This window comes from Mustela erminea, chromosome 20 (assembly GCF_009829155.1).
Source record: "Mustela erminea isolate mMusErm1 chromosome 20, mMusErm1.Pri, whole genome shotgun sequence".
Taxonomy (NCBI): domain Eukaryota; kingdom Metazoa; phylum Chordata; class Mammalia; order Carnivora; family Mustelidae; genus Mustela; species Mustela erminea.
In genome coordinates, this window is record NC_045633.1 from 32,211,519 (window position 1) to 32,230,752 (window position 19,234).

Sequence of the window (19,234 nt, forward strand, 5' to 3'; positions counted from 1 at the left end):
AGAACTCCCTACATGATTCTCACTGATTGTATATGCCTCTTCCCTCCATGATAACTTCCTGTATTTTATATTAATGGTTACTTTTTTTTAAGACTTATTTATTTATTTGACAGACAGAGATCACAAGTAAGCAGAGAGGCAGACAGAGAAAGAGGAGGAAGCAGGCTCCCCGCTGAGCAGAGAGCCTGATGTGGGGCTCGATCCCAGGACCCTGAGACCATGACCTGAGCCGAAGGCAGAGGCTTAACCCACTGAGCCACCCAGGCACCCCTTAATGGTTACTTTTTAAAAAATTTTCTACTTACTTATTTGACAGAGAGAGAGAGCAAGAGGGAGAGGCCAAGCAGGGGGAGTGGGAGAGGGAGAAGCAGACTCCCCGCTGACCAGGGAGCCTGATGTGGGGCTCGATCCCAGGACCCTGGGATCATGGCCTGAGCTGATGGCAGATGCTTAACCGACTGAACCACCCAGGCGCCCCTATTAATGCTTACTTTTATATTCTTCAGAGCATTTCTATACCTGTATGAACTCCTAATAAAAATATTGTTTATATTAGCCTTTCGGAGTCAAACTGCATATATATATATATATATATACATATATATATATATATATATGTATTTTTTTTAAGATTTTATTTATTTATTTGACAGAGATTACAAGTAGGCAGAGAGGCAGGCAGAGAGAGAGGGGGAAGCAGGCTCCCCACTGAGCAGAGAGCCCGATGTGGGGCTCGATCCCACAACCCTGGGATCATGACCCAAGCCGAAGGCAGAGGCCCAACCCTCTGAGCCATCCAGGTGCCCCAAACTGTATATATTTTTCTGTGAATGGATTGTTATCCTCAATATTACCCTATTTCAAGATGTGGAAGATCCTTTTCTACCAGCTCCCACCAGTATTACAGTTCTTTCCATTGCTGCCTTATCTCTTCTGCTAAGTGCCTGGAAATGCCGCCAGGTGCTAAGGTCTTTGCTTCCCACACCACTTCCTGTGTTGGCACAGGACCCGGTGTTGAGAGTGCCTCCTTCCCATTGACAGTATTCGCTTCCTGTGCGTCTGTGAGCACTTTGTCAGATCTCCTCTGTTCTGGGAGGACCCTCCCTCTCCCCACGTTTCAAACATAACTGCGGTGTTTAGTTTCTCCCTTATAGGACTTCCCTCTCCTTCACTATGGGTGGTTCTCCCATAACCTTAATCACTGGATTGAGCCCACCAAACACCCGTAATTCTATCATCTCCATTAGCAGAGCTCTGAGAAGCCCACAAAGGCCCATGGGGGGCCAGGGGGACGCCTGGGTGGCTCATTCGGTTAAGCATCTGCCTTTGGCTCAGGTCATGATCTTGGGGTCCTGGGATGGAGCCCCGCGTTGGGCTCCCTGCTCAGCCAGGATCCTACTTCTTGCTCTCCCTCTGACCCTCCCCCGACTTGTTCTCTCTCTCTCTCTCACTAGCTCTCGTTCTCTCTCTCTCAAATAAATAAAATCTTAAAAAAAAAAAAGAAAAGTTCTCCAAGGGTTTGATCATGTCTACCAATGTCACTGATGGCTCTTTTTTAAAATTAAAAAAAAAAATTTTTTTTAAAGATTTTATTCATTTATTTGACAGACAGAGATCACAAGGAGGCAGAAGGCAGTCAGAGAGAGAGGGGGAAGCAGGCTCCCCGCTGAGCAGAGAGCCCGATGTGGGGCTCGATCCCAGGACCCTGAGATCATGACCCGAGGTGAAGGCAGAGGCTTTAACCCACTGAGCCCCTAAAAAAAAATTTTTTTTAAGAGAAGGACAGAGGTTGGGGGAGGGACAGAGGGAGAGGGAGAGAGAGAGAGAGAGAATCTTGAGCAGGCTCCACACCCAGCATGGAGCCTGAAGCAGGGCTCAGTCTCAGGACCCTGAGATCATAAACTGAGCCAAAATCAAGAGTCAGATGCTTAACTGACTGAGCCACCCGGCGCCCCACTGATGGCTCCTGATTAACATAAACCATAGCTACTGCTAGGATCCTAGCCGTGGTAGGTTGTATTTTTGTTCAACATGTTTGTTTTCCCTCCCTGGGGTGGATTATATTTCCCCATGCCACTGACAGCAGGCTTGGCGCCAGATGTGTGGTTCCTCTCCCTGATGAAGGATTTTACATTCTTGTCCCTCAAACTCAGGGCACCGAAGCGACTTGCTTGAGGGTGGAAGGTATGCGACATCATGTCTGGAAAGGAGCTCTAAGAGGCAGCTCATGGTTTTGCCATCTGTCCTTTCCCACCACTGTGAGGCTGGCAGTGTCTCACACAGGGGCAGCTCCGTCAGCCTGGGTCCCTGAATGAACAGCACAGATGTTGGGATGGGCAGGTAGATGGGTGGGAAGAAAGGTCTGCTGTGGCAAGCCACCGTGTCTTAAAGATTGTGTAGTTCAGCATTGCCTGATCTCTCCTCACTAATAGGCCAACCATTACTGGCTCCCACTTGTCATAAAACCAAGTATCAGGTTTTCATCTGCCATCATGCAAGTCGATGTCCCCTCCCCCCCGCCACCTTATCATGACTTCAGAGACAACTCTAGTCAGCACCTTTACTCCTACTACCTGACACCATCCATGATAACTGCTATCACAATTCAGATTATGACACAGTGGAGGGGACGGTGAGCGCACTTGTCCTAACCTTTCCAGAAAACTTGACTCACTCATGAGCAGTAAAGGGGTGACCTGTACTTGGTCTTATCTTTACACTTTGTCCTTAAACCTTGGCTTTTGAAGGACGGTCCCAGCCTGTATTTTCCTGAGTTGACGTTGCCCCCGGAGTACCTGTGACAATAGTGGACTCTTGGAGAGAGACCAGTACCCCTCATGAACTATACTTCCATGAACTATACTTTAATGTCACCTGGCCTGGGGGGTGAGGTGTGGGTGGTGGGAATGGGTCAAATGGTGGGTGTCACTGATGATGAGCCTCTCCTCACCATCCTCAGCCCCCAGTCTCCCCACTCCCCAGCAGGCTTCTTGTTCATCTCAAACTCTGGCTGGGGCTATATTCATTTCTGGAACCACCTCTGGGTCTCGAGTGTAGGTTTCCCAGCTCCAGTGTCTCACAGTGGTACAGGGGACTAAGGTGCTTGCTGCTGTGTTCCTTCCTTTCCAGCTTTCTCATGCTGGATGGAGCCTGGCATGGGGATGAGGCTTCCCCCCAAAGCAGCAAGAGGACCTGGCTGTTTTAGATCAACCATCTCCTCTGTTAGGTGGGGTTCTGCTAGCTCAGGGGGAAAGTGGCCACTGCCCCAGCTCAGGGTGCACCATTGTCATCTTCCCCTCCACTTCTGGGCAGGCATTCAAATGACTAATACCTTCTACCAAATGATAACTGAGTGCCATGGGAGAGATGTCAGCGTAAATACCAGGACATTTCAAGAGTGGGAGAGGTCGCTTAGTGATCACACATGGCTTCCTGTTGGAGAAAAGAAGCAAAGCCGTTAAGAATGGGAAGGATTGGGGTGCCTGGGTGGCTCAGTGGGTTAAGCCTCTGCCTTCAGCTCAGGTCACGATCTCATGATCTCAGTGTCCTGGGATTGAGCCCCGCATAGGGCTCTCTGCTCAGCAGGGAGTCTGCTTCCCCCACCCCCTTGCCTGCCTCTCTTCCTACTTGTGATCTCTCTCTCTGTCAAATAAATAAATAAAATCTTAAAAAAAAGAATGGGTAGGATTTTTACAGGTTGAGAGAAAGAGAATGGGAGGAAGACAGGGCTGTCCTAGTGTGGGAAACAGTTCAGAAGACCAAGACCAGACCAAGACCAATACCAAACCAAGACCAGAAGGTAGGAGAAGCCTATTGGGTGCAGTAGAAACAAGTTTGTGCAGGAGAGGGGAAAGAAATTGAAATGGGGGGATGGGGAGGAATCAGGGAACCTGATGTTGGATTGGGATCCATCTCCCCAGGAGCCTGGTGACCCCTTACAACAGGGGTCCATTCTCGTCTGTATCCTTGACATGGTAACTGGCTTTTCATGCTTTATTTCCAGAATCTTGGCCAACACTGGTGCTTGACCACATAGCTCCAGCCCCAAGGAGACTTTTCTGAAAAACAAGAACAGATCTTTCCAAAAACAAACTCTTTACTATTTTGCAACTGATCAAAGTGGAGGATCCCAGAGATGTGTTCCTCCACGAGATGTGAGAGGCACAGAGGCTCAGGGAGCTCCCAGAGGGCCTGGCCAACTGCCTTTCCACTTTGCAGCAGCCCCCCGAAACCTCCTGAGTCTTGGGCCTCCCAGGAAGAGGATAATTTATGGGGTTCCCCTCTCAAAGACTCTAAGGCCTTAGGGATTATCATATCTAATTTTATATTCATAATTTTGTATTCTTTTCTATAAAGAGAAACCCCCAGTTGTGGCGAATGGCACTTTGACTTCTGCCTTCAAATATTCCCCGCTGGACTCTAGTCCTTCCCACACCTACCTCTGCCTCCAAGCTCTATGGGCCCCGTGCACGCTTCAGTTCACCTGCAACAGAAGCACCACCCAACTGTGTCAACGTGGGCTAGAGCTGATGTCCCCTTCTGGTCTGAAGTCACATATGAAATCCATTTCTTGGCTGAATGGGGCTTCCATGGTAGATGCCACTTTCTGGGGCAGCAGCCCACAGTACCCCATGTGTATGTTCACATTCCTGGGCAGCCAGCCTCACCATCCACTTTTCTTCAATCTTTTTTTCCCAGTCTTTCTTCCCATTTGACCGATTTAATAATCCATGGTCCTGTCTTCAAGTTTGTTGGTTCTTTCTTCTGCCTGCTCAGATATGCCTTTGAATCCCTCTAATGGATTTCTCATTTCAGTTGTGCTTTACAGCTCTTTCTTTTCAATTTCTTTTTCGTTTTTCCATGTCTTTATTGATATTTTTCATTTTGCTTATGCATCATTTTTTTACTCTCTCCATATCTTCCTTTTGTTCTTTGAATATCCTTAAACCAGTTGTTTTAGAATCTTTGTCCAGTATATCTTCTATTAGGTCTTCTTCAGGGATGTTTCTATTTAATTCTTTTTTCTTTGAATGGACCATACCTTCCTATTCCTTTGTATGCCTTGTGTGGTTGTTGTTTGTTTGTTTGTTTTTTGTTGATGTTGTTTTATTTGTTGTTGTTGTTTTTTAAAAGATTTTATTTTTATTTGACAGAGATCACAAGTAGGCAGAGAGGCAGGCAGAGAGAGAGAAAGGGAAGCAGGCTCCCCACTGAGCAGAGAGCCCGATGCGGGGCTCGATCCCAGGAGCCTGAGACCATGATCTGAGCTGAAGGCAGAGGCTTAACCCACTGAGCCACCCAGGCGCCCCTGTTTTTTTTTTGACACAGAACATTTGACTCTAATAATGTGGTAACTCTGGAACTCAGATTCTCCTCCTTCCCCACAGTTTTCAGTTATTGTTTTTGTTGGTTATTGTAGAGTGTCTGTGGCTGAATATGGACACAAGGTGTAAACTAAGGTCTTCTTAGGTCTGTTCTAATCCTTTCCCTGAGCATGCTCAGTCACTTTCCAAAATTTCCCACATATACAGTCATGTTCGAATGTCCTGGTCTTTAACATGCAACTCTCAAAGGGGGAAAAGCAAACACTGAAGGGGAGGAAAAAGGAGCTTAACCTTTTAAATCCCCTGGAATTCATTTCAAATGGAGGGGGAAGGGCTTGTAAGAACAGCTGTTTGCCTCTTTGTTTGAACCTTTGTGATCAGAAACTATAATCAGGGATTGAAGTATGTTACATCAGATAGATTTTGCTAGAGCAGTTGCAGTTATAGTCTAGGTGGGGAGCTGGATTCCTGGTTCCTACTCCACTATCTCTCCAGAATCTTCCTCCTCCTCCTCCTCCTCCACCTCTCCCTCCTCCTTCTTTTCCTTCTCCTCCTCCTCAAGGATTTATTTATTTATTTATCTCTCTATTTATTTATTTATTTATTTATTTTAGACTGGACAGAGCATGGGTGGGAGGGAGAGAGAGAGAGAGAAAATCTTAAGCAGACTCCCTACTGAGTGGCACCAGATTCGGGGCTTGATCCTAGGACCACAAGATCACGACCTGAGTCAAAATCAAGTTGGAGGGGCGCCTGGGTGGTTCAGTGGTTTAAGCCTCTGCCTTCAGCTCAGGTCATGATCTCAGGGTCCTGGGATCGAGACCCACATCAGGCTCTCTTCTCAGCGGGGAGCCTGCTTCCCCCTCTCTCTCTGCCTGCCTTCTGCCTACTTGTGATCTCTCTCTGTCTATCAAATAAATAGATAAAAATCTTAAAAAAAAATAAAGTTGGAGGCTTAACCAAATGAGCCACCCAGCTGCCCCCAGAAGCCTCTTCTCAATTACTTTTACATTAGCTTCAAAAGCATAACACCATCTTTAAGTTGTCAAAGATAAAGTCATACCCTAGTTAAAGTGTTAAGGACATATTTTAATCAGTAACATACTGTTGCAACAGGTAAGAGTCCAGCACGAACCGAACTCTGGTTTGCACAGAGGTCACTGGGTGATTTAAGGGAGAGCGAGGGAGTGGGGCTCAGGGACTGGGGGAGTGAACAGTTACAGGAAGGCGAGGGGATGTGGTCCATGTGAAACCCATCTGGGTTTGCTAACTGGTGCTTATCAAAGTTGGGCTTCTTCCCTTCCCCAAAGGTTGGGAGACAGAAGCCCTATCTTTGGGTGTTCACTGGGACAGAGAGTAAATCCTTTCAGTGGTCTTGAGTTCTCTCAGGCAGGCACTTTAAGGGAGGCTGGGGTCAACCTGGGGTGGGGCCTTGAGCTCTGAGAACTGTGTTAGTGATTGTTCAAGTCTTTATAGGCCACAGATGAGGGTTAGTTGGGAAGAGGGCTCAGGGCAGCCTGGTCAGAGTTCGGTCAAGGAGAGAATCTTTGTCAAAGTAAAAAGTAAAAACTACAGATGGAGCTAACGTTCCCTGATTATCATTCTGAACCCTAGCTCCTTCTTGTTTCTCTGAATTAATCTTACCCTTGTTACTGGTGTAGGTGAGCTGTTTTTTTTTTTTTTTCCCCTTCAAATTTTGAATGCACTTACCTGTGTGTTTATGTCTGTGTGTGTATTCATAGGAATACACATAGGAAATACATATGTGTGTATTTTAACAAAACTGTGTCTATTGGTTTCACTGAATAAGCCATTCTGAGAGTCTTTCCTTTATGGTACTCTTTTTTTTTTTTTAAGATTTTATTTACTTACTTTGACACAGAGAGAGAAATCACAAGTAGGCAGAGAGGCAGGCAGAGAGAGAGGAGGAAGCAGACTCCCCGCTGAGCCGAGATTCCTGATGCGGGGCTCGATTCCAGGACCCTGAGATCATGACCTGAGCCGGAGGCAGAGGCTTAACCCACTGAGCCACCCAGGCGCCCCTCAAAACATCCTTTTGTTTGATTACTTCCACTGGCCGTCTGTATTAACTTTTCTGGGACGTGGCCCACAGATATGAAAATGACCTCCGATTGAATTTTGCATTGCTCGCATGGCTTTGATTATGGGGTCTCAGCCCCAGTCATGCTAAAGGGAGGGTGGAGGGAAGAGCAAGGGGGCAGAGGGCTTCCCAGGGTCCTCGGCTTCCTCTGGATGCTCGGGGCCTCCACGGGCGCCGGAGGTAAGGGGGCCCGTGGGAAAAGGGCTGCAGAGACTCTCCTGATGTTCTAGGGCAGGGGTGTGTAGGGAAGTGGCTCTGAGGCCCCCGGGGAGACAGAGGAGGGATTCCTCAGAGCTTTTGGTGTGGGAGGCATTAAGGAGAAAGGAAGCTGGATTCATCTAGCGCTGGACCAAGCAGGTTGCAAGGGTTGGTGCGTGCACTGAGAGGGTGGGCATAACCTCTCTCCAGAGGAGCGTTCTTCCCTTTGATTTGGTGTTCTGAGCCCTCACTTCTCTTCTGTCCCTCCCTATCAGCCCCGGTGCTCTGGTCCACTCTGGACTCTTCCTTTACTTCCCGGGGCGCTCTCTCCACGACACCTCCACTTCTACCCCTGGGGTTCTCTCCTCCCTCTGGGGCATCTCTGCCTTTGGTCCCAGTTCCCTCCTATAGCTCTGCCTCTACCTCTCCCTGCCCCCACCCAGCCCATGTTTCTGGGCACAGTTGTCATTGGCAAGGCCGGCCTGGGAGATCCTGATGGCTCCCAAAGGGTGGGTGTGTACCACCCGGCATGCATTCAGGGCTTTCTCTCTCGTGTCCCTTTGGAATCCCACAATTCCCCTGTATTTCCCTTCCCTCCTGCTGTCTGTTCCTGACCCCCAATCCTACACCTTCCCAACTTAGAGGCCCGAGGACCACCCTCTCACTTACCTCCAGGGCCGCCTCCTGGCTCTAAGGGCTCCAACCCAGGAATCTTCATCATCCCTTCTTCCCACCTCCCTGACACACCCAGCTAGGCTGGGAAATGAAATCCCAGCTCTCTAGAACAAAGAGTTCTGGGTCCAAGGTGAGGAGGAGGCCAATGGTGAGTGCGCAGGGGGTCTGGGCACTTCTGCTTTTGGAGGCCGTGGCTGCAGGAGTCTCTCTGCCACTCACCCCAGCCTGATGAGATCTCTGACCCTCACTCTTTAGGGAGTGGGCTCCATAGGGAGTGAACTCTTAGGGTTCAGGCTTGTAAACTAATTACCCTAGTGGGCAAAACAGAATGGGGGATAGAAAATATGTCTGTTTTTGTTAACACTCACTGCTAAACCTTAAGGTCTTTGGAACTCATGCCTACTTTTTTTTTTTTAAGATTTTATTTATTGATTTGACATAGAAAGAGAGAGAGAGCTAGAGCGAGTGCACATAAGCAGAGGGAGAGGGAGAAGCAGGCTCTCTGTTGAGCAGGGAGCCTGGTGTGGGGCTCAATCCCAGGACCCTGGGAGAATGACCTGAGCTGAAGGCAGACGCTTAACTGACTGAGCTACCTGGGCACCCCTCATGCCTACCTTCTGAGTTATCCCCTTCTGGAAGTTTCCTTTTCTGTCCTGTCCCTCAGCCTGTCAGTATGAGCCTCTCTCCCTGTCTCAACAGAGTCTGAGCCTCCGTCTCTGGTTTTCCCTTTGCTGTTCTCTACGCAGCTTTCCTCCCTCTGATCCAATGGCTCCAGGGTCCGTGATGTGCTCCCTGCCCTGCGCCCCAAGCCCAGGCTTGGCTGGGCTCTTTCAGAAGGGGGGAGTCAGCCCAGACAGCAGTGTGGCATAGGGAGAAAGGCAGAGGAGAGCCAAAGGGTGGGCATCCGGGGTAGGAGGTGGCGAAGAGGAAGAGTAAGGGTAAGGGAAGAGCAGGGTAAGGGAAACATGCATGTGTGGAGAAAGGGGTGAGGAGGGAGGGTCCTCGGCTGAACCTGCAGGCTTGGCATAGCCATCCTGAGGGCTGGAAGGCCCCCACTCAGAAGGGGGCGCCAAGGACTGTCGGTGTCCCCTTGAGACCCTGAAAGGCCCTCTCCCCAAACTGCCTCGGATGGAGGGGTAAGCAGTGGAACTTCCTACCTTCTGTGATACTATCTGGAAAGCGGGGCCGGGGATAACCCACGTGGTGTTTATGGTGTCAAGGCGATCTGCAAATGAATCCCGCTCCAAAGGTGAGGCAAGGTGGCCACTGAGCAGCCCCCACAGGACCCCTCCAGCTCCCAACAGTAGGGAGCACCCACTCCCAACTCCCCCCACCTCTCCCCACTTTAAACCTATTTCTGAGCCGTTGCTCAAAACTATAGTCAAGTCCAACACCTCAACGATCCCAATGGCCAAGCTTGTCCTCAAGGTCAAAACCACCCCACCCACCCTCATTGTCTACACGAGCACCACAAAGGGCATCAACCCCCACCCCCACCAGCCTTAACATCACTACCACTTAGCCCACCCCCTGCACGACCCTGACCACCACGGAGAGACTCACCTCAGCCATGACCTCCCCTCCCGCCGCTACCACCAGCACTGTGGGGGAAAACTTACCCAACCGTGGCCCTCCTCTCTTCTCTGTCTCAGCCCCCCACACAACCTCCATCCTCTACAACTGGTATCACAGAAAGGCCTCGCCTGACCCCAAGCAAGCAGCCACACACCCAGGCCTCTTAGCCCAGTAATCACTTCCGCCTCTATTACCCTTTCTCTAACTGCCACGAACATCTCAGCAACCGTAACCAATAACAACTCTTCGCCCGTCACCAATTTCTCGATCACAACCACAGCTTCGTTTCCTCCCACCACCAGTACATTCAAAACAGCAACCGCCCCCACTCACGATCCCACATCAACAAATACGTTAACAACACCTACAACACGAAGTACATCTGCTCCTACTGAAGCCACGGCCATGCTCAGTGCACCAACAATTACTTTGAAAACGAGTTCGATGAAAACAAAGCTTATTCTGGGGAGTAACAGCCCTAGAGAAACTCTCACAGCAGGAATTACTTCGATTTTTCCAACTCCATTATCCATCACTCCAACAAACACAATGGTTTCCGCCACATCTGCTGCCTCCGAAACCACTCTGGAACCCACCACCACCAATATTTACACAACTTTCACAGCCACAGAACCACACTCCTCCACGGCAGCTGCTACCTGCCCAGGCAAGATGGCCGTCGCCCCTTCTCATGCCATACCCCCCCAGAAAACTACACTTATTCCTACAAAAGACATTTCCCCAGTGTCTCTCATGACAGAGATGACTTCTCCTCCCACAATTACATCCTTAACCACACCCGGGAATATAGTCAATTCTCCAACACCAGCCTCTTCTCTTCCAGTCACCACAATACCTTGACATTGGCCATGAGGATGCGTCTGTCTTCTCTGCCTGCCCCAAACACAGAATCAGTCTCCACCTGGAGCACAAACACTACCCCTACATCCACCTTGATTACTACACTCCCTACAATCCATGACACATCCACCCCTATATCTCCCACGAGTCCTGGCACCATGGCCACCACTGAAATCACCACTCCCCCCAATGTTTCAACCACTGTCACCCTGAACACAGCCTCTCTGCCCCCTTTCTCCACTCCAGAAACTACCACCATGATTGTGGTAACAACACCCACGGCCGCAATGCCACACAGTACCCCAGGTGTCACTTCTTCAAACATCTACTCTAAAGGAAGCACAACTACATCAGCAATGGCCCCAACTCCCTCCACCGCTGGTGTCCCGAGGTTAACCACCAGCATAAACTCATCCTCTGTTAGTACAGGTGTGACTAACTCAACACTGTCAACCATCATCCCTACATCCAGGGGCACCACTGGTTTGCTGACTACCATTATTGACCTCACCTCCACAATCATGGCTTCCATCATATTGCCCCCTCTGACACTGTCCAAAATACAGACTTATCATCCAGTGTCATTACAACCTCGACCACAATGCCTGCTGTGGCACCCATGCTCCCAAGTACCCACATCACGCCACATCCTACCCTTGCCACCAACACTCCAGTTACATCTGTAGGCTCCTTCCATGTCTTCCAGCAGTACTGGGACCACATAGACAGCCAATACCACCTCATATGCAACAGGCACAAATACGCGGCCCACAAATGCTGACCCCACCCCAGCATCCACTACCACTGATACACACACAACACCCCTGACCACCTCTACTACACTTGCTGCATACACACCTTCTCATGCCCCATACCCCTGGAAAACCACACTAATACTGGGGATGTCTGGACGCTGTCTCTCACCATGGAGATTACGTCTCCTCTTGCAACCACATCATCAATCATCCCACCAATATGGCTGATTCTCTGACATTGACCACCTCTACTCCAGTCCCCACCAATACCTTCACATCAGCCATGAGGATGTGTCTGTCTTCTCCACCTGCCCCAACCACAGAATCAGTCTCCGCCTTGACTGCAAACCCTTTTTCATCCACATTGATTACTACAATCCTTAGTACCAATGCTGCATCTACCCCTGTGGTCACCACAGCCACAACTGACATCACCACTTCCACCAACACTTCAATGTCTACCTCCATCACAGCCACTCTTCCCACTCCCTCTACCCCAGAAAGAGCCATGACTGTGACTACAATGTTGGTAACAACACCCACCCCTACAATACCACCCAGGACTTCTTGTGTTTCTCCATCATCTTTCCCTAGTCTGAGTACATCTACAAATGCACTAACTACTCTCTTGGTACTGTTATCTCTTCTTCAATAACCACAACAATAATGTCCTCTTCTCTATTTTCCACTAGTGCAAATTCAATGCTCACTACCACCCCTAACTCTCTTTCTACATCCTCACTTCTCTCTGGTGTGGAAAAGATAGGCTCTTTTGCTACTGCTTTCCATGCTCCTTTTTCATTGGAAACTGTAAGAACTTCTTCAGCCACATCTTCTCTGAAGACCTTTGCTACTGAAACAACTGTTTTATTTCTTCTGCTGCCCCATGTCCAGAATCTGTATCCATTACCATAGCACCTGCCTCTCCCACTACTTCATTTGCAGGAATGGGTCTAAGTAGTGAAGTTTCTTCTCTGCCCACCATCCCAATGTCAGTGTTTACTTCCACTGCTGAGATGGCCACCTCCTAGTTTCACCAGTATGAAAACTGTGTTTCCTATGCATATGGACACTTCTACTGTTCTGGAAACTCATCCTACTAACAGCATAACAGATGCTCCTAGTTCTGTCAGCACTGGGACTATCCCCAGTCACACAGTTTTGACAAGCACTCGAAGACCCACCAGTGGAAACCGGATAGGCACCAATTCTGTAACCATCCCACATACGCCTGGATTCACTAGCCTCCCACTGACCACAAAAACAAGCAGCAGCTTTCCAACTGTGATGTTGACTTCAATCAAGTTGACTTGTCCCACCCCAGCCACGATCAAGACTCCAGAAACACCAGCAGTCACCTCTCAGAGTGCTATCATCCTTACATCATCCAGAACAACTTCAACCACCACTCACTTGGACCACTGTCCTAGGTTGGGCCTCCTGCTTTCCTGTTTCCTCTTCTCTCTCCTCTGATAAATTTCTCTGTCACCAAGGGCAAGCCCTATCCTGAACTTCCTTTTTTTTTTCTTGTGCTGTGACAATGGTGGCACCTGGATACGAGGTCTCTGCCACTTGCCCTTGGGGTTCTCTGAGCCCCACTGTGAGCTCCAGGATATCAGGAGCCAGCATGGGGGTAAAAGGGATGGCCCCAAGTGCCACTGCCTTAGCACCTTCTATAGCTCCCGTTGTGAGTTTGTGGTGGAATAGGTGAATCTGGGTGAGTTGCCAGGACCCTGCCTTCTGCACTTTCTCCTGGGAGATGCCACTGACTCTCCCTGGGTCCAGCCACAGGGTTTGCCTGTCAGCACTCATGTCCTTTTGCCTATTTGCTCCATCCCTGCCTTCTCTCCCATGCTTTCCTCTACCCCATGTCATGCCTCCTTTCTACCATCACCCCCAGGAGGTGGTTGGGATCACACACCTTCCTGTGGTCTCCTTCCCGGTCTGGGCTGCTAGAAGCTGTATTAGCTTCTAAATGCTGCTGTAACAAATCACCATAAACTTAGCAGTTGAAATAATGCAAATGTATTGCCTTACAGTTCTGTAGACTGGAGTCTGAAGTGGGCATGGAGGTCTCTGTTGACCAGGAGTTCTCCCCAGACCTCAGTGACAACACTTCCACAGCCTATAAGGATTTCAGTGACACCTTCTGGGATCAGGTGACAGGGAAAGGGAAGGAACTTAAGAGTCCTTCCCTGAAGCTGAGCTTGGGCCCCTGGGTATGCACAGGTCACAAGGTTCAGGTGAGATCCCAAGGATCTCGGCATTTCAGATGCAGAAGATTTACCAAAATGGGAAGGGGTTCAAGGATGTGTAGATCCTGTCATTGAGGAAGGAGACCCTTATGGGGCTGTGGAGGCAGTGTTAGGTGGGGGCAGGGGGCACAAAGAAAAGCTGGAGAAGCCATCTTTTCCTTTTGAAATCATCAGATTTTAGAAAGAGAGAGGTGGAGGAAGGAGATAGGGGAACCAATCACTTCATGGGGGATTTTTTCCCCCCAATCATTTTCTGTGGTTATTTCTCTGTAGTAGAGATGCCACCCTCCTTTTTAAACAAGATTGGAAGGAAAGATCACATGGGACACACAGGGAGGTGCATATGAAGGCTGTGGGAAGCATGGTGTCTGGACAGTGGCTCCTGGCCTCCTGAGTGGGTCAGCATGAGTGAGGCAGAGAGCACAGGGGGGCCTGGTTTGGTAATGGCTTAATGAAAGGCAAGGGCATGTCAATCATTCCTTGTCCTGCCTTCTGGGCTGACTAAATCAGGGATGCTGGTGGCTCCTGAGAATAATATTCCTGGATTTCCAAGTCATGGCTTCTGCCTTCCTCCCAATACCAGCACACTTGTGGTTGGTCCTGGAGGTGCCCTCCTAAAGACTTACATGCCCCAGGCCTGAGCACCCTGTAAGACCCCTGACCGTCTTGATCCCCTCAGGAGTGGCAGCATTGTGGTGAGCTACTTGGTCCCGCTGGAGTTGCCCTTTAGCCTCCAGCTGGAGAGCGAGCATGTGAAGGTGAAGACAGTGCTGAAGGAGAAGCTCCAGAATGTCAGCCATAACGGAGACAGCTGCCAGCATATCCGGAGTGAGCCAGAGCTGGAGGGAGGGGTCAGGGCCAGAGCTACTAGCTGTGATGGGAGCCTCTGGGCTCAGATGCCAGCCCTGGGGTCCTTCCAGCAGATTGGGGGCGTAGGTTTATAGCCAACTGGGTCAAGAATGGGGCTAGGGAGGGGCCTGCCAGAGGCTGGGTGCTGCGGAAGACCCCTTGACAGTTCTGCTCCAAGTTTTCAGGACGGCTGAGGACCCTTGCTTATTTGGCAGGGGGTGGAGGAAGGTGGGGATGTGGGGAGGTTGGGGGGTGAAGGAGGCAAGAAGAGCCTTCCCTGTGGCCCCTCCTCATCTCCCCTTAGTGACAGAGCCCTCTCTGCCCCTCCCTGGGTTTCCCTGCTCTGATCACCTGTCCCTGAGCCTTTAACCTCCCTCTGTGTTCCACTTGTGGAACACAGTTCCACACAGTTCCACCTGTGCCTGTGTCCCCTCAGCCCTGTGTTTTAAGCCTGACTCCATCAAGGCGAACAATAACACCAGGAAGGAGCTGACCGTGGAAGATAAGGATGGGCAAAGGGCTGCGTGGCCCCGGAGGCCATGACCCTCCCACCAGGAACATCTGCCTCTTGAAATTCCCTCGAAAGGAGGAGGAGACCTTTCAGGGAGGTGAGTGATGTGGCCCCAGGCAGGGCTGCCCTTCCTGGCCTTTGTTAGGAGCTTCCCCTGCTGGAGGACCAGCAGGGAAGGTGGGGAGAGGGTGGGGGGTCTTGGGGGCCTGCCCTCCCCTCATCTAATCCTAGGATCTACTCCACGACACCTTGCCCTTGGAAAAGCTGTTTCCCCCATTTTCGGAGCCATTTATGACCAGGCCCCTGAGTAGAGTGGATGAGGTTCCTGTTTTTCTGCAACCCTTTACCCAACCCAGCCATCTGTCGCCACGCCACTGCCAAAGGCTATGGGGATTTCTACTTCCCCTTGGTGGAGGAGAACCGCCTTGGCAGGGTCACCCAATGTACTTCGGGCGCCGTCGACTGTCAGCGCGGCCAGTGCCTCGTGGAAAAGAGCGGTCCTGCCGGCGGGTGAGACTCTGCGCACGCGCAGGAGAAGCCCCGCCCACAACCCGCCAGGCCTTCCCGCTGGGCGGTCCCTCGTGGTCCCGCCCACCGCGGCCCATGTCGGCCCACGTCGGCTCACGTGGGCACACGTCGGCGCACGCCGGCGTACGTCGATGCGAGCGGACCCGGGGCGGAAGGTGTGAGGGTCTGTGACTTGTGACCTCCTGCTCCAGCTGCTTCTCCACGGACACGCTCTGGCTCTCGCGCCCGCGCTGCGAGGTGGCCGTCGCTTGGAGGGCGCTGGTCGGGCGCCTGGTGGGGGACTTAGCTCGGCTGCCGCTGCTGCTGGCGTCCCTGGGCCTCTTCGTCGTCGCGCGCTCCCGCTCGCGGAGAGATGGCCAAGCTGGAGGCCGATGGGCACCGTAGAGGTGCGGGGAAGCGCGGCAAAGGGGTCCCAGCTGGGGCGGCCGTGCTCGGACGGTGCGGTGCGTTGCCCCGACTCAGGTCCTGCGACGACAGAAATGGTTCGAGATCTGGGATGAGGACACTATGGGGACTTTTTCAAACTTGGGCTCGGAGGACGACCGTGGACAGGTGAGTCCTGCCTCCTAGGGAAGGGGGCAGGGGCTTTCCTGGGCACCTCTGGAGCCTGGGAAGGACCCAGCGTCCTCCCTTGCCCAGGGCAGACACGTACCTTGCATACCTCGTGTGGGGAAGCTTGAGTCTCCGCTTCCGTGGGCACCTCCTGAGAAAGGCGAAGGTCTTGCGCCGGCCATTCCTGTAGGGCAGACACTGGGGCACAAGAGCCCCCATGCCAGGCCTTGCCTTCCCCACCTTTCCCGCCCTTCGGAATCTCTCTTTCCACCTGTTGTCTCCTCCCCTCCTCTTTTCGCCTCTCTCTCTAGTCAAGGGTGAACACGTCCAGGTGGCCTTGGAGAATGTGGATACCAGTGTTAGGGTGAGGGGGCAAAGGGGGAGGGTAAGGAACTCTCCCGAATCCAGGTCCTGATGCCCTCTCTCCACCCGCTAGGGCAGGGGTCTGGGCTAGGACCAGGAGGCGGGGACCTTCCAGCCAACCTGGGCCGGGTGGCTCTGGGTTCTCACTCCCTCTTTGACACACACATTCTGTGGCAGGTGCATATCCAGAGACCCGAGGTTGGCCTTGTCCTTGCTGTGAGCCCTGCCCTTCCCCCACCAGCCTGCCCCAGACCGTGGGAAGAAACCCTCTGAACTGCATCCATTTCAGGGAATGGCTCGAGGACTTGGGCAGCTCTCTCTCCTGGTTTCCTGGAGCAAACTCAGACCACCTGCCCGACCCTCTGGGTGAAACTTCACCAGTTTCAACCAATTCAAATCCAGGCTCTTGCACTGTGGGAATCTGGCCAAGTCAATAACTTCTCTGAACCCTGTACGATGAGTAGAGCATACTAGTCCCGATACCTTGTGTGGTTGCTGTGAAACCCAGACCCTGTCTGTCAGACCTCTGTCCCCGTGCACCTTCCTGTGTCAGCCTTTGTGCTTATGTGGTCTCTCGCAGATCCCCGTCTCTACTTCCTTTGGGGGGGTCTCGGACCTCAGTCCCTGGTCTCCTGTGCTCATCCTGACACCCATTCCCCAGCTGCCCCTGTAACCATCCTCCTACCTGCTCCTTATGTAACTCCTTGCTGTATCCTCACTCCCACTATTAAATCTCCCCCCTATAAGGAGCTTCTTAAATCACTTCCCACCCCAGCACCCAGCCCCAAGTCTCCCCCAGTTTGTCCCCTCCCCCATCCTTATAATCTCAGCCCTAAATCCCTACCACCTGCCCCATCCCTGGGCCCCCGTCTTTTTTTTTTTTTTTAAAGATTTTATTCATTCATTTGACAGAGGTCACAAGTAGGCAGAGAGGCAGGCAGAGAGAGAGAGAGGGGAGGAAGCAGGCTCCCTGCTGAGCAGAGAGCCCGACGCGGGGCTCGATCCCAGGACCCTGAGATCATGACCTGGGCTGAAGGCAGAGGCCTCAACCCACTGAGCCACCCAGGCACCCCTGGGCCCCCGTCTTAAATCCTCCCTCCTCCCTCCACACCCCATTCCCAGCCAGGTATTGATGTCCTCTGCCTCTCAAATCCCCCAACTGGTGCTTCCTAGGCCCCGGTCCCCACATTGCTGGGTTCCATTCCTTCCTCTCCATCCCAAAGGCCCAGCCTTCCAATGTTCCGGGGCCCCAAGCAGGAGCAGAAGCAGGGTGGGGTGGAGAAGCTCCCTCAGCCCTTTGTCCTCATTGTCTCTCCCCCGTCCGCTACTGCCTCACCTTCCCTACAAACTTCCCTACTGAGCCCCTTTCCTCTCTGGCCGCACCCCCACCCCCGCAGTAACCTCAGAGGCCAGAAGTCCCCAGCCTTCCTCCTCCGGTTCTCCCTACATTTATTGTAGGAGATGTTGCTTCTCTTCATCTCATGGCATCTCTGCCTGGAGAACAGGGGCTTCCAGAGGGTGTGTGGGAGGGCCTGGGAGCACCGCTGTGTCCCAGCAGGGAAGGAAGGGGTCTGTGGGAAGCCCACAGGGCCATGACTGTCCTCCTAGAGACTGGGGCCGTTTTGTTATGGAGCGAGTGGTGGCAGGGAAACCTCTGGGTCAGCAGCAAGCCTGGGGGAAGGCACTGGAAATTTGCGAGGGGTCAGCTCGAGGTAGCTGAGGCGGAGGGAAGGCTGGGAGAAAGAGGGGTCTTTCAGGGGTGGGGGTGCAGGGTCCTTAACTCAGCCCGGCCTGTGGCTGGCTGCTCCCTCCAGGACTGTCCCCCCTCCCTTCGTTGTTACCCGCTCCCTGGCATTTTCTGGGCCCCCGCCCCTAGCTAACCACCACCCACTCTCACGTCTCCAGCCTCCTGTCCCCTCCCTCTTGTCCCGCTGCACCCATGGCTCTGGCTTCCGTTGGGGGGACCCTGGCTGTGCGCGGTCAGCTTTAGTGGAGTTAGAGGGGAGGGTTGACGGGCTGCCCTTTGGCCAGCTCCCGGTGGTGACCACACACATCCACCCAGCCCCATCACCGCACCCCTCACCCAAGGCACATGTCTCTGGGGTCCTTTATATAGCCGAGCCCTTCCCGGGAGCTCTCATTTCTGGGTCCCTCCTGACGAGGGGAGACCCGACAGCCAGTGTCCTATCTGAAGATGCCGGTGGTCTGGGTCTCCTGACACTGGGTCTCTGGCTCTGGGCACCTGCTACAGTGACTCAGGGTGAGTGGGGCCGGGGCAGACCCTCCTGGGGGTCCCTTGTGTCCCAGCCTCAGGCAGGGCTCCTTCTTCTATTCCCCCACTCCCTTTGCAGGGGAGGGGGCTGTCAAGGAGCTGGACACCTCATTCTGACTTTGGGGGTGCCTGGAGATGTGTGGGAGCAGGGCAAGGGGTATGGCCTGTGGTTGTGCCGTTGATGGCCTACACGAAGCCCCTGGCCCAGGGCTGAGAGGGGCTGGCGTCCCCCAGCTCCCACTCTCCAGCCTTCTCCTTGGAGGAGCAGGGACTCTTTCCTCACCTGGATGGTGGCCTCTGCCTGCCTTCCCCCTGGAGGGCTGGATCTGCTCAGAAGGCCCGTCTTTCCACACCTCACAGGCGCACCGTAAGGGCTATCAGCCCTGGCCTGGGGAGGAAAGGACCGGGCATCCAG

The 19,234-nt window shown here is 52.3% G+C and overlaps 2 protein-coding genes across 2 annotated transcripts; both read left to right on the forward strand.

Annotated features, from left to right (window-relative positions):
* The first annotated feature begins 8,830 nt into the window (after window positions 1-8,830).
* Window positions 8,831-11,515, forward strand: LOC116580728 (mucin-3A-like). Its single transcript, XM_032327370.1, has 3 exons — window positions 8,831-9,797; window positions 10,718-11,031; window positions 11,301-11,515. The coding sequence occupies exons 1-3, from the start codon at window positions 9,508-9,510 to the stop codon at window positions 11,513-11,515; spliced, it is 819 nt and encodes a 272-aa protein (XP_032183261.1). The 5' UTR covers window positions 8,831-9,507.
* Window positions 11,516-12,968: 1,453 nt separating this feature from the next.
* On the forward strand, window positions 12,969-17,297 carry MUC3A (mucin 3A, cell surface associated; the record flags this gene model as incomplete). The annotated part of the gene is given in 8 exon segments (XM_032327371.1): window positions 12,969-13,210; window positions 13,537-13,648; window positions 13,762-13,823; window positions 14,427-14,572; window positions 15,030-15,092; window positions 15,458-15,614; window positions 15,824-16,184; window positions 16,725-17,297. Coding segments are annotated over 8 exon segments (1,239 nt in total), but the record flags the coding sequence as incomplete, so codon positions are not given.
* Between the last annotated feature and the right edge of the window lie 1,937 nt (window positions 17,298-19,234).

Bases quoted from the DNA above. Each gene is read 5' to 3' on its own strand.
- LOC116580728 (XM_032327370.1), top strand. From the start codon at position 9,508: ATGGTGTCAAGGCGATCTGCAAATGAATCCCGCTCCAAAGGTGAGGCA. The intron at 9,798-10,717 runs GCCTTAACATCA...CTTCTCTTCCAG, and splicing joins ATCAACCCCCACCCCCACCA to TCACCACAATACCTTGACAT. The intron at 11,032-11,300 runs GTACCCCAGGTG...TCCAAAATACAG, and splicing joins CACGGCCGCAATGCCACACA to ACTTATCATCCAGTGTCATT.